Source organism: Tachysurus vachellii, chromosome 25, assembly GCF_030014155.1.
Source record: "Tachysurus vachellii isolate PV-2020 chromosome 25, HZAU_Pvac_v1, whole genome shotgun sequence".
Taxonomy (NCBI): domain Eukaryota; kingdom Metazoa; phylum Chordata; class Actinopteri; order Siluriformes; family Bagridae; genus Tachysurus; species Tachysurus vachellii.
In genome coordinates, this window is record NC_083484.1 from 6,357,457 (window position 1) to 6,373,570 (window position 16,114).

The 16,114-nt window shown below is 37.1% G+C and overlaps 1 protein-coding gene across 1 annotated transcript in view; it reads left to right on the forward strand.

The window, feature by feature from the left end:
• The window catches only part of sema5a (sema domain, seven thrombospondin repeats (type 1 and type 1-like), transmembrane domain (TM) and short cytoplasmic domain, (semaphorin) 5A), a 208,578-nt gene extending 206,356 nt beyond the window's left edge, over window positions 1-2,222 (forward strand). The window contains exon 23 of the mRNA XM_060861873.1: window positions 796-2,222. Within this exon, the coding sequence (XP_060717856.1) occupies window positions 796-915 (120 nt within the window). The 3' untranslated portion in view covers window positions 916-2,222. The remainder of the gene's footprint in view (window positions 1-795) is intronic.
• Window positions 2,223-16,114: the final 13,892 nt, after the last annotated feature.

The window sequence follows — 16,114 nt, forward strand, 5'->3', positions numbered from 1 at the left end:
CAGTTTGGAATGGGCACGCATGTTTGTGATGGTCAAGTGTCCAGAAACCTTTGCAACTAAGAGGACTATAGAAAAGAAAGAACTAACAAGGCAACTAAGTCTACTAGGAAATAAAGAAACAGTAAGGGCCAAGAAAATCATGGAATTAGCTGCATTAAAGAACTGCATGGACTGGGGAAACAGCATATCCCTAAGGAAAAGAGAAACAAGGCAATTAAAAGGAATATAAATCTAGATAAATTATTGAAGTAGTAAGATGGGAAAATTAAGGATCTAGGGATCTGCCTTGAAATAGATCATAGATCTTCAGACATGGGCAAGATGCATGGACATGTGGAAATACTAATTATTAAATGGGTAGAGTGGGAATGAAAAAGGTAAGTAAACTGGTCTAGCAGATGGTAGGGTCTCAATCACCAGTAATATTTCCCCAGATCCCCAGCTTCATCTGCTTCCCTCATTTCCTATGTCCTCCTAGTTTCACACTTCACCTCCAAACTGTCTTAATTCTTTGCAAAAATTAATACCTAACTAGGTCGTATCTTCCTACGTGGTTTGTATAGGAGATGACTACATATGAAGTGTACATGATACTAGAAGATCAACTCATTGTTCACCGGTGTATTTGATTTATTTTTCTTTTATTTATTGTTTAGTGCAGCTTTTTTAGTGTTTGTCTGTAGTAATGTTTTAAACTCTTTTCCTTTTGCTTTGTGATGTATTTTAATCTAGAAATGAGATATAAATATAAATTTAAATAAAAATTTGCTCAATGCACTTCTCTCTCATTCACAGGCTTTCAACAAGAACAACTTGATCCTGGAGGAAAGAAATAAATATTTTAACCCCCAATTAGCTGGAAAAACCTACACCAACGCCTATTTCACGGATGTCAACACCTACGATGACTATTAATCCCAATTCGAGTTGTAGGATCAGCACTGCTTCATTTGCAATTCCACCACCTTGAACAGTTTATGGACTCTTTTTTCTTTCCTCATGGCTTGCATTGCTGTATGATGTTTTATGTGGGAGCATTTTAACTTCACATGTCAGTAAACCCCCATCAAACCACCTTCAACTCTAACAAGGACATTGTGCTCTTCACGTGTGTGGACATTACTGCACAAACTCAACTTTGAAAGGATATCTCCAAGTTGGAGAATTGTTTTAAGAAACTCTGAGAGAGGATTTGATTCCTCTGCAAACTCTTTAAGAAAGACCTTTGGGCAAGGGTTTGGTGCTTTTTTTTGCATGGTTTTCATCTTTTAGTTTATCTGTTTGCATTGCATGGTTGATCGCGCTCCAGCAGACCAGGTCACATCCTCAATGACCAGATTGACCCTTGACAGCTTTGTCTGCTGTGCTGAATCAGCAGCGACCCCGTGCCTCCCACATTGGTGCCCAGAATATTTGCCTGCCTAAAAAGAACAAGTGTAGATACTTTGGTGTCTGGCAAATATATTTATCCACTCAAGCTAAGTCCAGTGATGGGAATATCTGTGGGTTTATTTTTTTTGTCTTGTACAGTACATTCATCATAATTCTGTGTAGCTTTTGTAGACCAAACTCTTATAATGCTTGTCGTTTCGTCCCACTGTAAATCATTAACTTTAAAAAGAGAATTTAACATTTAAAATCAAACACACTAACACCTTTTTATAACTGTACTCCTTTGCTAATTTGAATACTAAGATCATATTTATGTTCAGATGTTTAGAACAAGATGTTATAACTGCATCATGAGCTCCTATTTTCTAAAGGGACACTAATGTTTTACCGCATCATCTAAAAGGTAACATCATTTCTTCATGATGATAACCATATTGTTGCTGTATTTTCCAGACTATAAGGTGCAATTTTTCTTCCCCTCTACTCCGTACGTTCTCACACTGTATGTTCTAATAATTCACAGTTTGTGCTGAATTTTTTTTTTTTGTAATTGTAATTTGTTTGTGTCTTTACGGTAGCCTCGCTACGTAGACTTTAATCATGTTTGGTAAATGATCCATAACATTATTTTGTCTGTTGGTACATAGGGGATACTCTACATTAGAAGTTACGTAAAGTATCATTCACTTCTATTTCTCAGTTGTCTTATAACACTGTTAACAAAACCCAACACTCTGGAGCGACTTATTGTCTGGAAAATATGGTAATGCAGTAATCAGTGCTGGGATATCTGTTGTGTTCAATTTCTACTAATTGTTTTGGGTTTTTTACATGCAAAAGTTTTGTTCGCTTGTTTTAATGTGCATAAATTAAAACAGCTTCATACAATCTCAGTGTTTTGGTGACTCAGTGTTTCAGTTTCAGTGTAAACCGCTGTGAGGCTCCGGGTGAGGCTCCGGGTGATGGATGGCGTTTCCTACAGAGTTTGGAAGCGTGAAGGATACTTTGCGGTGACGTCGATCCTGTTTTGTTTGACATCGTTATGCACAGGAGCACTGTTCTCTGTCAACCTTCAACCTGATGGGCTGATGTGTTTAGAGGGTAATCGAGTGTGTGCAATTAATCAAGTCCCACAGCGTGTGAGCAGCATCGGAGTGCTGATATGGCTGATTCCAGTGCAGCTTCAACAGGAGAAGGAATCGATCAGTGTTTACCTTGAGCTGACGTTCACTGGAGACAAAATTACTGTCGGCATCTCTCAGGGACTCACTGTATTTGGGAAGTTGTTAGTGTCAGTCATATGCTATAGAGAGGGATGTGCGTTCTGCTCCATTTAAACCAATGTGACATTATGCAAACATACTCTCAGAGGACTGGTGTACAGTCTGAACCTGACCTTCTTTTGAAGTATAATTGGTATCCAGATGTATCAACGACACTCACACGCAGTGCTCCATTCATTATACAATTATACAAACACCGACCCTGTCTAGAAGTGTGACACAAATACTAGGTATGTGTGTGATTTGTCCAGTACATCAACGATATATCAATGCAGCATGCTTTTATTACATCATTCATTCATTTATCTGTGGTGAAAGTGTTACTGTGATCAGTGTCTTGGTAGATCCAGAGTTTATCCGTGGAACACAATCGAGACATTTAGCAGATATAATCCTCTTATCATAGAAATGTCATTGCTGTATTTCATTTGGAAAGAGTCTTTACAATTAAACAGCAAAAATGTTTCATTTGTACAGTATGAATGTCTATATGCTTTTTGTGAGGCTTTAAAGATAAGCTGAAGCTTCAGTCAAGTTCATTTATGGTTTAAATTCTATATTTTCAGGACATGTTTCAGGACATATTGGGATAAAATAAATAAGATAGAATAGACCGTGTTTATCAGAGTTACAGAGAAAAAAGCACAGATTTGATACATGAATAAATCTTTGCCTGATTTACATTGAATTAACATCAGCTGCATAGAAACTATCTGCATTTTTGATATAGGAGTTCTGCAGCATGAGTTACACCCTTTAACATGCTCTTCCTATGTCCGTGTGTGTTTTCTCCAAGTTCCAAAAACACACATGTAAGTGTTTATTTGTCCCACGGTTTGAATTTGTGCACATGGAGTCACAAGAGGACTTAGGTCAAAGCCAGAGCATATTCCTGCCTCATGATCAGGTTTTCTAAGGTGAATGAATTAATAAATGATGGCAGTGGGCTGTTGATCTGATGATCAGGGTTCAAGCCCCAGCACTGACAGCACTGGGATATGAGAAGATAAGAATTCCACTGTGATGTAATGTATATGACAATAATAAAGGCTTCTTCTGCTTTCCATGAAAAATAAAACCAATATAAGGAAAGTCATCCAAGTGGCAAGAAAAGAAGTAAATAAAGAAAGGAAATTCGTTTCACTGAACCAACTTTAGTGGCTTATGTATTTCTAAGGTTTCTACAAATAAAGGTGATCTGTTTGGTATGATTTTATATCACATATCTTTATTAAGAGATTTTTTCCAGTTAAAAAATGTAAACCTTTCCAACTAACCCAGAGGGTAGATCACTGAGCTCTATTTATAGAACTAGATCAGAATTAATTAAAGGGATATTTAATTAAAGCTTTTTATAAATGTATAAATATAGCCAAGTTCCCATCCTGAAACAAACCCTTACTTCGAACCAAATTATTACTGAAATGAATTAGATGGAATAACCTGAGGGCTAATGGGGAAGAGGGAAGAAAAAACCTGTGTCCTTGAATAGAGCAGATGTGCAGCCCTCAGCCTAATGCAGCTACAATGTGTGGGAATTTATTTATAAATTTTAGTTTAAAACTGTATTGCATTTTAATAGACCATAACATTTACATACAGTTTATGCAATTATGACTTGGTACTCTATTTGGAATGATACTAAATTTGTTAAATTATTTCATCAAGTTTGATCACACAAACCTCTAAGAATAAACCTAATAAATGAATGAGTCTGAAAAATCCATTTTATTTTAAGATGCATTTGCATCTTATTTAGCAAATCCTTACCTTAGACGGCATCTTTCCTTGTATAAAACCTTGTAATTATAAAATGGAAATTTGGGCCAAAGTGTATTACGAACATTTACATATCGATTTCAAAATGTTTAAAGCATTCTAAAGAAAAGAAATCTACATTAAACTTTTTTAGATGTTGTGGTCCATTAATCAGTATATTTTCCACTAATATATAGTTCACATGAATGTCTGCTGTATCTGATGATTTTCTATAGCTATGGTCAAACTCTCACTGTATTTCTAAGATAAAGAGTCAAATAAATTTGTATTTCTTGCTTTTGAAATGTTTACCAAATTATTCTGCAGTCTTGGGGCACAAAGCAATGCAACTGTTGTAAGAAAAATACATAGAACAATATGATAAAGTCGGAGGTGGAGGCTGATATGGGTTTAGTTGCAATGTGAATTTACTCATATCACCCTTTTCCCCCCATTAAATGCCTAGATTAACCAAAAGGAAATATGAAAAGAGATTAGTACTATAACTTTTCTGCAGGACATGTTGCATTCATTTTTTTTACAGGTTTTAAAAATGAAGAAATCACAATTTCATTGTTAGGCTATTGATAGGTTTAGACTTAATCCTTCCCATTTAATATCAGCAGTCACTGATTTAGAACTGTTTATTTTATATAGTTTATGCATCATGATCCCAAAGATGTTAGATGTTTAAATATGTGAAATATCTGAACACAGCTGTATTGTATGAAAATGTCATTTTCAGTGCTAAACCAGTAGACTTGCTAGTTTATTAAAGCCCAAAAATCTTTACTTTCAATCTTCTAAACAGTCCAAATATGCCTACTGGGTAAAATATAAAAGTATTCAAATTAAGGATGCATGGGTATCAGAGATTAAACATTAAAGGTACCATCTGGGGGGCACGGTGGCTTAGTGGTTAGCACGTTCGCCTCACACCTCCAGGATTGGGGGGTCGATTCCCGCATCCGCCTTGTGTGTGTGGAGTTTGAATGTTCTCCCCGTGCCTCGGGGGTTTCCTCCGGGTACTCTGGTTTCCTCCCCCGGTCCAAAGACATGCATGGTAGGTTGACTGGCATCTCTGGAAAATTGTCCGTATTGTGTGATTGCGTGAGTGAATGAGAGTGTGTGTGTGCCCTGCGATGGGTTGGTACTCTGTCCAGGGTGTATCCTGTCAATGCCCAATGATGCCTGAGATAGGCACAGGCTCCCCGTGACCCGAGGTAGTTCGGATAAGCGGTAGAAAATGAGTGAGTGAGAGTGAGTAAGGTACCATCTGCAAAGACTTCTTTAGCATTTGTGCTGTATATAATCACTTTACCTCAGCTGTACTATATGCACTCTAACACCTGACACTGAAAATATCTATAAAACATCAGTTTATATCGACTCCTGCGTCTTCCAACAATATAGACTGTACATTGCAGTGAGATAATGTAAACATGAAAGAAATCAATCTGGCTCTGTTGGTTGTTGTGTACAAGGTTAGAATTGACTAGTGTCTTATCATCATAGCCTCAAGTTTGTACATTTATGAGAAATATTCTTGCTCCAGCTGGTGTGTGAAGTAGAAATGCAGCAAATTGTCAAACAGGCAATAGAAATAGTGCTACTGTGTTGTTAAATCAGTGTTCAGTTAACCTTTGTATGTTGTTCGTATTTTTGTTACTCAGCCAGTGTTCGTGGGTCTGGTGGATCCGCTGCATTTTTAGGTTTTTAATTCAACACAATCAAAAATTTTATGTTAAAATACTCTACAGATGTTTACTTCATCCTGATTACAAGCAATATAAACAGCATATATGGTTAATATTTGCCCTTCACCTTTATTACATCACATGTTTTAATTAAAGTGCTACTCGTTTTTTGTTAAAAAAAGAAAATCAAATTTAATCAAGTTATGAGTGGGAAAAAATCAACAAATTTACAAGGAAGCAAAGTTTTTCAAAACTATTGATGTTTATGAATATGGGTCCCACAGACCCGAACAACATACAAGGGTTAAATATCTAAATATAAAAATATAAAAATGTCATTTGTAGTCATGTTAACTTATTTGAATTTGTATTGTATTATAATGCATTTTTTTAATTAAAAAAAAAATTCATCACCTCGGTAACTGTTGGATTGACCCAAACCTTGACTTGTCATTCATCATGAACATGTTGTGTGTGCAAGATGGCCCAAGAATCTCAGAACTACAAGCGTTCTGCAATGAAGAGTGGATGAAATATTCTAACACAAGAATAGACTCATAGCTGGGGGTGTTGAAATTTACAGACCTAGGTTCCTCAAACAATGCTATGATTACTGTTTAGCATTGTTTTAGGTTCCTCAAACATGACTTATTTTAGTTATAGTTAAGTTGTGTCTTGGTGAATCCCGAGTCCCAGGACTTTTCTAATAGTCTTTTCCAACTCCAGTCTCTGCTTTCGCTCTTTACATGACTCCCAGAATTCTGTACACTTTGTGCTTTACTGTTAAAACTGTGTGAGTTGAAATGAACATCAATACTCTTTTTTATTTCCTGTGGTGTTAATAATGGTTTCTTAGGTATCTGTAGAGACAAATGTTGATTTTCAGTTTATTTTAGCAATACAGTACTCATAACACTTTCTATTTCATTAAATTAAGCAATTAATTAAAAAAAAAAAAAAAAGGGAAATGATTGCACAATGATGACTGGAAAGAGCAGATTCTACACAATGACTGGTTTACACAATGGACCTTTATTGAGATTGAAGTGAATTTTTGCACAGTATATGCAAACGTTTCCAGTCGTAACATCTCAGAGCTTAATTATTAGGTCACAACTGATTCATTAGGACTCATTCAGTAGGTCAAGAAATATCATTAATAATAACAATTCTAGTGCAGAAAGACTCTAATTCTAATCCTAACACTAAACAACCATGGACTCCTCCAAGCAGCTGACTAAGGATCTAAATATGAAGCTAATCAATGCTTCAAAACTCGAAACTTGCAAACTCAAAATTTTTACATATGCAGAAATTTCATTAAAAAATGACAGTTAAAGGTCACTGCAGGCAAAGCAAAGCTCCTATAAGACATACAAGGATTGTTGACAGAGGAATGGTGATACACCAAACTTTTGTGTATTGTTGCATGCACAAACATGATCACAAGTCCTCAGAAGGAAATGTTACCTTATCGTAAAAATGAACATTTAAGTAAGCAAAGCAATATCATGGGGGATTTTAGAAACAAGTGTTGTAGACTGAGCAAAAATGGACACCAGAGAAAATGTATATTGAGACGTGTAGCAAATGATGGGAAATAAAACACCTAGCCAACCAATAAGCATCTATTATGCGTTGGGGTTTAAGCCAGTGGCACAAAGGTAGAAAATAATTATGAGCAAGTTCTGGAAACTAATACAAAACTGTCAGTCAGTAACATTTGACAACAGGACAATGAACAAAATCAGAACATAAAATCCATCATGAAGTTCTACAAAATGTGTGTGCAAGATCCAAGACCCAAGAAGTGGGTGATATGTTCTAAATATTGTGGGTGATTACAATTTGATATTTTACATTCAGCAAACAGAAAGTAACCATGTATTTATATATATTTTTTATTATTATTTTATAATTGCTATTTTTTTTTTATAAATACTATGCTGCTAGTATGCTTGTTTACATCTTTTCACTTTGTATTTTTGCACACAGTAATCAGCACAAGTCTGTGACAAAATAAGTTACTCCTTTAACAAGACTTCTAGATTAGTTACAAGCTTATCATAATTACTGTATTAATGCAGTCTTTATGTGCCATCAGAACTATTTTAAATACATGTTCTCTTAAATTGCACTTCCAAGTGAGAACGTTGGTACCCAGATGGTTTACATGTACTGTTTACATTATACATGTATTAGATATTTTATCAACAGAAGAAAGATACTGATGCACCTGGATAATATTTGGCAGACACTCTAATACAGCGCAACTTACATTTATCTCAACAGATGAGCTGTTAAGGGCCTGGGATTCAAACTCACAACCTTCTGATCAGTAGTCCAACACCTTAACCACTGAGCTACCACATCCCTTTGTCCTTTTAAGTTCAGCTAAAAAGCTATTTTTATTGTCTAGCTGTTAAAAAATAATTATGTATCTATCATAGCTCAGTCTTACAAGTAGAGTAGGACAAAAAAAAAGTCATCAGTGCTAACACACTGTACTTTGCTCATAAAGTGACCTTATTAACTTTTGCAAAAATTAGTCCAGTCACCTTAATATTCTGAAATTATTAGGATCACAGAATCCCTTTTTTGATCTCAGACTCATATTGTGAGTGTTGTTGTGACTGTGTCTGTGGCTTTACATTTGATGATTCGTCTATAAGCACAAAACGGCTTTAATTCTGTCTTCCTTGATTTTACAACTGATCTAGCAGCAATTATATGCTTCATTGATGATAGCGCTTTCTGTCCTTGTAGGCAAAGAATTAGGAAGAAAAGTGGCCTTACAAAAGTCTGGACTTGTTTTAGAATTAAAAGAGATGTGTGAGTTTCTGTGGTTTGTAAATCCAAAAGTGTAGCCCGAAGGTCAAGACAAGAATCAAGGCAAGAATGACAGGCAAAATATTAAAGGCTTAGAACTTTTACACTTAGCAAAACCTCATAATGAGGCCACGCTTGTACTGACTTCCAAATTATGCATATACTTTAGAGGCATGGAGTGACATGGAAGTGATAGTAGAGTTCTACTGGCAGTGTGGTTTAATGCCACAGGATGATGTGATATTAAAAGTAGTTTAAATATAAGCTTATATCTGTCATTAAAGTTCTGGAGTAACTGGAGTAACCCTTGTGTTACCAGTACAGTGGTGTCCTATTCCACCAGCGCAATGGGAATTCGACTTATCATTTATTAACAATCAGTATAAACAAATTAATTATTGTTTGGTCACAAGTCTGATATAAAATGAGTCAGGACACTGTTGGCTTTCAGTGAGATGTTTATTTTTATCTTTGTTGGTAACCTTGTACAGAATGTTAATGGATGAAGTTGACGGTTTCAAATATTAGAGCATCTCAGAGAGTAGAAATGGGTTTACTTTGAAGATATAAATATTTGTGTGAAAAAAACTTTTTGTAAACTTCTCTATGAATTTACTGGCCACCACTTTTTGGCCCCTTGTATAAAAAAGTCTTACATTGTCAAGAAAGATGGTGTGCAGTCATCAGTGGAAAGCCTTGCTCATTACACATAAACCTGGTTTACATTGTAAAAAAAAAACACATTTGAAAATAATTCTTTGGTCATGACTTGATCTTGGTGTTAGATCTTAATTTGACATACTTACTGGTGGCTGTTTTAGAGCCATTGCATCCAAAAACAGCAGACAACACTTCTGACAATATCAGAAGATTTAGATTAAAATGTCAATGTGATGCATTACAACACTGATCTAAAAGTCACCATAGGATAGGAGCATAATAGGATCAAAAGTTAAGCTACAAATCTGGTGTGACAGCTACAAATGGTACTGAATTGGAGAAAATTAAACAAAAAAAATCTCTTTGTTCCTTAAAACTAACTTTGAAGAATGTTTATGTGAGTCCAGATGACACAGATTGACCGCATGCAGAGACAGTTATTTCCTCTTCATAATCACAGGTCTTTTATTAGAAAATCTTCATCATATAATCTGAAACTGAGACTCTAATAAAATGCAGGCAAGATTTTATTGTGATCATCTAGTACTGTGTAACAGGTAATAATCTTACTTCACCTGGCTTCAGATATCAGATAACAAAAGCATTGGAAACGAACCTGCACACACAAAAAAGAACTTATTCTCAACATGATCTTTTTAGATTTTCATGTCACCTAATAACAATTAATCAATGAATGGATTCAGACCCAGAGGAGAGAAAGCATAGAATAGGGTGAATAAAGGAGACAGGAATGTGTCTGAGCCAGGATGAGGATATTCATCCCCTCTCAAACATCTGGCTCTGCAGGTGCAAACCACCCCACAGGATTCAGCTGCAGGAAGTCTGAGCTGTGTGCCAATCTCCAATCAAGTCCTGACACGTTTAATTAGCAGCTGCGCAGTCCATTTTGCGCTCGTTTATTTAGCTCTGAATCAAAACAGTTGTGTTCTGCCTCGTCCAGTGCTTCGGAGCCAGCTCTCCACGTCTAAGAGCTCTTTGAGGACTCTGAACTCCTGAAACATTGTCAATGAAAGGGTTGTTATAGAGCTTTCAGCTGTCATTCATAATTAGCACACACTAAATTGCACAAAGGCAGTCAGTGTGAGTGGAGATGATGAAAAGCCTGAATAGAATAAGAAATAGGGTTATTGTTGAAAGTCTTGCTCAAATGAGTTGATCATGACATCTGATAATAATTAGTGTGAATTGTAATTTAAATTGAATTCCAATGCTATTATTCTCCACATTCTCTGATGGCTGCATCAAAAATTCAATACACAAAGCACTTCAGGGAATATTATAAATACACAGCATGTTAATTTATAATATATAATATCAGAATATAGTATATATAAAACACAGAACAGTACAGTATATATAAAACTTAGTTGTTCAACAAAAATGTATGGTTTCGCATATATCAGCTTCACGTTATCAAAAAGTATTATACTAAATGTTTTTTTAAGATTATCAGCTATTTCAGTTTTCTTTGTGACTGTACAGTATTTGTATTTTGATCAGGTTCTAGTGCTAGCATAGCAGAACTTTTGTGATTTGCTCAAATGCAATTTTGCAAAATCCATGCTGCCATACAGTATTCTTTTGAAGAGAAGGGACTTTTTCCTAGTCACCATTCTCTGTAAGCCATACTCATTCACTTGTTTTCTGATTTCTGTCATGAACATAAATATGTAATGTGCTTACAGAGGCCTGTAGGTCACATGAGACTCTTGTCTTTACCTCTGAGCATTAAATGGTCAACCTTGAACTGAATTTGCTGCTACGTCAACATCTTCAAAGACTGCCAACTGAAAATTGAAGACTCAAATTTGTACATAAACTTTCTTCCTGAATGATGAATTTTAAATTGTTTGGAGAAGCGTTTATAACACTTTATAATACAGATTGATAAGCAGTCTGGAATTACTTCTCTGAGGTCATGTCTGATGTCCATTCTTCTTGATTTGCAACTCTAGACACACCTGAATGCTCAGAAACTCAAAATTCCAAAAGTTCTGCTTTTACAGACACTAAGAACTAATCACAATTTTTGATGATTAACAAATTACTTCCTTTAATGATTGTAGAAGTAGGATTTATTATTATCAGTAATCTGTATTTATGAGGAAAACACTGAGCCACAGGGAGAACATGCAAACTCCACACACATGGCAGAGGCAGGAATCAAACCTCCAACTCTGGTTGAGGTGTGAGGCAAACATCTTAACCACCAAGCCACAGCCCTGGAATAACGAAATAATGTGATCACTGCAATAATTCAATTCAATTCAATTGAAATATAAGTGGGGGGCACGGTGGCTTAGTGGTTAGCACGTTTGCCTCACACCTCCAGGGTTGGGGGTACGATTCCCGCCTCCGCCTTGTGTGTGGAGTTTACATGTTCTCCCCATGCCTCGGGGGTTTCCTCCGGGTACTCCAGTTTCCTCCCCGGTCCAAAGACATGTATGGTAGGTTGATTGGCATCTCTGGAAAATTGTCCGTAGTGTGGGATTGCATGAGTGAATGAGAGTGTGTGTGTGCCCTGCGATGGGTTGGCACTCCGTCCAGGGTGTATCCTGCCTTGATGCCCAATGACGCTCTTCCGTGACCCGAGGTAGTTCGGATAAGCGGTAGAAAATGAGTTAGAGAGTGAGTGAAATATACTGTAAGTGATGAATGTAAATAAAGCTATACATCACAATAATCACGTATAATAAAAAGTTGAGAACTACTGCAGCATAAATCACTCTGGGGGTAGGTACAAAAGTCTTCATTTTGCTGATGGTGTAGACTTGAGAGACCCACAGCACATAACTTACTACTTTGTAGCTAAAAACATTGCTGATATGCTTAAAAAATGGCACTGGCACCAGCTGGTGTAATCAAGGTTGCTGTGGCAGTTCCTTGGCACAACATTTCTGTCAGTCACAGCATTTTGTGCATTAACATTTTCACCAGAGACCATGCCTCTCTTGTGTCTTCATTAATGAATGCTTCTTCTCTTCACTGCAACACAAGTCTTTGGAGTAATGTTATGAGCACGAATGTTTCAAGGAATGTTTTCGTTTTTCCTCATCACAGAATGTTATATGAAATTTGTAACTGTTAAAAAATACATACTGGTGTACCATTTAACAAAATAGCCCTCCTAGCTTCACTTCTGGCCCGTCATATTCTGCCATTTCATTGAGCAGGTATTTTGTGCAAATGTGATGCTCTGAATTAGCTGTCACACAAGACTGACATCTTATCTGTGGTGTGTCATTAACGGCTTAACAACTCAAAAACTGATAAATTGTTCCATCTCAAGTGAAGATAGAATTTTTTTTTCTAATTTAAATGTTAATGTTTTTAATCCCTCTTAATGTTCAAGCCAAGTAGAATAAAAACAGTTTCTATGGGTTCTTACAATGTATACCAATATTTAGATATTTATTATTTATATTTGTCCAGCCCGACATCTTTCCCCCCACAACAAAGCCAGCAGAACTGCCCCTCCCTGCCTCCTATTTCCTGGTCAAAGGTGGCCTCATCGTCTTTAGGACGGACCAGAGAGGGGAGCCTTGTGACCTTCTGGTGGGTCACCTAGGAGCCGGGAACAACTGGGAGCCTCTACTGGCTTCACCCTTTGAGCTGCGGTTCAGACTGCAACCTCAGGGACTGTTAGACATGGCATGGGAAGTCTGGATTGAACAGCCCTCACCCTTCCGGTCAGTCACTGACTTTGTGCAGGCTTTTGAGCTAACGGGGGCCCTGTGACGGCGGTGCTGACTCACTCAAAGCACAAGGAATCGCTGTGGATCAACAGAAACCATGACATTTCAGCACCAATGCTAAATGCTGGCAGAAGCGCTGGCAATTCAGCACCACAGACAGTGCCTCTGAGTGCGGTTTCAAGGCGGGACAGAAAAAAAGCAAGCCAAAACGGGAGAGCCAATCAGGAGCGGCCACTAACTCCTCACCCTCTGGGAGTAGACGAGCTAAGGCGGCCTGGCTGAGCCTTAGGAGAGGTAAAGTTTAAACAATGAATGGTAAACTAATGGTGGTTTCTTCTTCTGTCACTCTGTCATTCTTCTTCTGTTTCACCAGACTCTCCAGACTGACTGCAGCCAGATCTTCTCTATCTGCCAGCCAAGGCAGGTTGATGCCTTACTTTTCAACCCCCACTCGCCCCCAAGAATGGATCACGGCACCGCTGCACCTTCCGCTTCACTGCACTTGTGACTCTTAATAAAAGAGCTATAAATTTTCCATCTATTCCTGCCTTGTTCTTGCCTTGTTCTTGCATCCCACCTTGCAGCGCAAGTCGCTACAATATGTATCAAAACTCTCAAGTTTCAAAACTCTCAAGTTTTGGTTTAGGCTCAAATTTATGTTGCTTTTTGGGTGGCATGATTGAAACACAATGAGATTTCTGTTGTAACACATCTACTGACTATTGCTTGTACTTTACCTTTGTCTTTACCTCATGGATTGATTTTTCTTGGATGCTTTCAGTATAAATTTGTAGTGTACATGTTTCTTGCTTCTGTAGTGTTTCTGTTTCTACAACTTTACAATGAAGTTGTAGTGTACCTGTCTGTATCTTCTGCTTGACAATTTTACAAATATCATATTAGTTATTTAGGGTATAAATATATAAAGTTGAACTTTCAGGTCTGTGTGAACTGGCAGAGATTTTCAGCTCTTTCAATACTGCAGGCTGAATCTGGCTTATAAACTGCTGTTATAGTATGTTTAAAGAAATCATGTCTCAAATGAGGGGGCACGGTGGCTTAGTGGTTAGCACGTTCGCCTCACACCTCCAGGGTTGGGGGTTCGATTCCCGCCTCCGCCTTGTGTGTGTGGAGTTTGCATGTTCTCCCTGTGCCTCGGGGGTTTTCTCCGGGTACTCTGGTTTCCTCCCCCGGTCCAAAGACATGCATGGTAGGTTGATTGGCATCTCTGGAATGTTGTCCATAGTGTGTGAGTGAATGAGAGTGTGTGTGTGCCCTGCGATGGGTTGGCACTCCGTCCAGGGTGTATCCTGCCTTGATGCCCGATGACGCCTGAGATAGGCACAGGCTCCCCGTGACCCGAGGTAGTTCGGATAAGCGGTAGACAATGAGTGATGAGTGAGAGTAATTGTGTGATTAACGCCCCTTCACAATGACCCGAGTACTCAACCGTTCCATATTTGGTTTCTGACATACTTATTAATTGCCTGAATTTAAATTCATTTACAGTGATCAAGCACAACCATACTAGCCAACCAAGCTACCCAAAAGACAAAATGTATTTATTGAAAACTCTTTTGGTTCCATGTGTTGATGACTGCTTTCTTTTTTGTTAGACATTACTAAGCAAACTTCAACTTAAAAATTTAAAAATATAAAACAGATTTGTAAAACATTTCAAAAAGTCTTTTGAGAACCAATTCATCTGAGACTTAAAATGTCTGAAGTAGTATCATCCTGTCCTGATGTATTTCAATGTTACTGTCACTTTTACTTTATTTACTTGCTTAATAATTTGCAGTCCAGAACATGATGTGATACCATAAATGAAACACGGACTGCTTTACCTGGAAGTAAAGCTAGAAAAAAAATTAATTTCCAACTATGGCAATCAAAAGCCTGTGAGCCATCATTGAGTTAAAAAAGGATGCAGATTTTCATTGCAGTCATCAGTCAATGGCAAATGCCAGCTGGGTTTTCTCATCAGTCTCAATGTCATTTCATAGTGGGGGCCAAATTTGAAATTAAACTAACGAGCAAGCTGCTTAACATGGGTTAGCATCACCCTGAAGATGACCTCTCCATATGAAAGCTGACACATAAAATCTGGATCACAGCCTTCATCAGTTATTCATTTTATGACTAGCCAGAGCAGGATCTCTAGAAGGATCCAACCAACCAGTCATGACATTTACAAAATATCATTGATAAGATTGAAGAAAATAATTTTTGTTAAATAATTACTTGGGAGGGTTTATGGCACATCTATCTAATCTAAGCATAAAGCTAAGCAGTTAAAGCAGTATTAAAGCTAGGAACTTACTTGCTTTCAACTATGAATACACAAGACAGCTACTTCAACTGTCATGTGGTGATTTGGAGCATTGCATATTAATATTACACTCAGAGATGTTTCTCCCATCGTATACTTATGTTCTATTTTACTAAGTTACTAGTATAAACTTTTTTTTTTACAAATTGTACCAACCAAATTGGGTTCTGGATTTTCTAGACACTTTTGAATCTAATGTAATTTTCTTATTTTTCTAACGATAAATGACAGTGGCAGAAAACCTGTCTGTTTACCAGCCAATCAAAATTGTAAGGCAAGAGTGAATGGCAAGTGGGAAATAAAACATTTGCTACAAATGATAAAGCTAAAAATGAAATCTTCATGATTTCCACACAAATCACCTCGACTCACTACTATTACACTAGTAAATTGAATGGAAGGAAATTTACTGGAACGATAGCTGAAAAATTATGTCACAAGTCATGA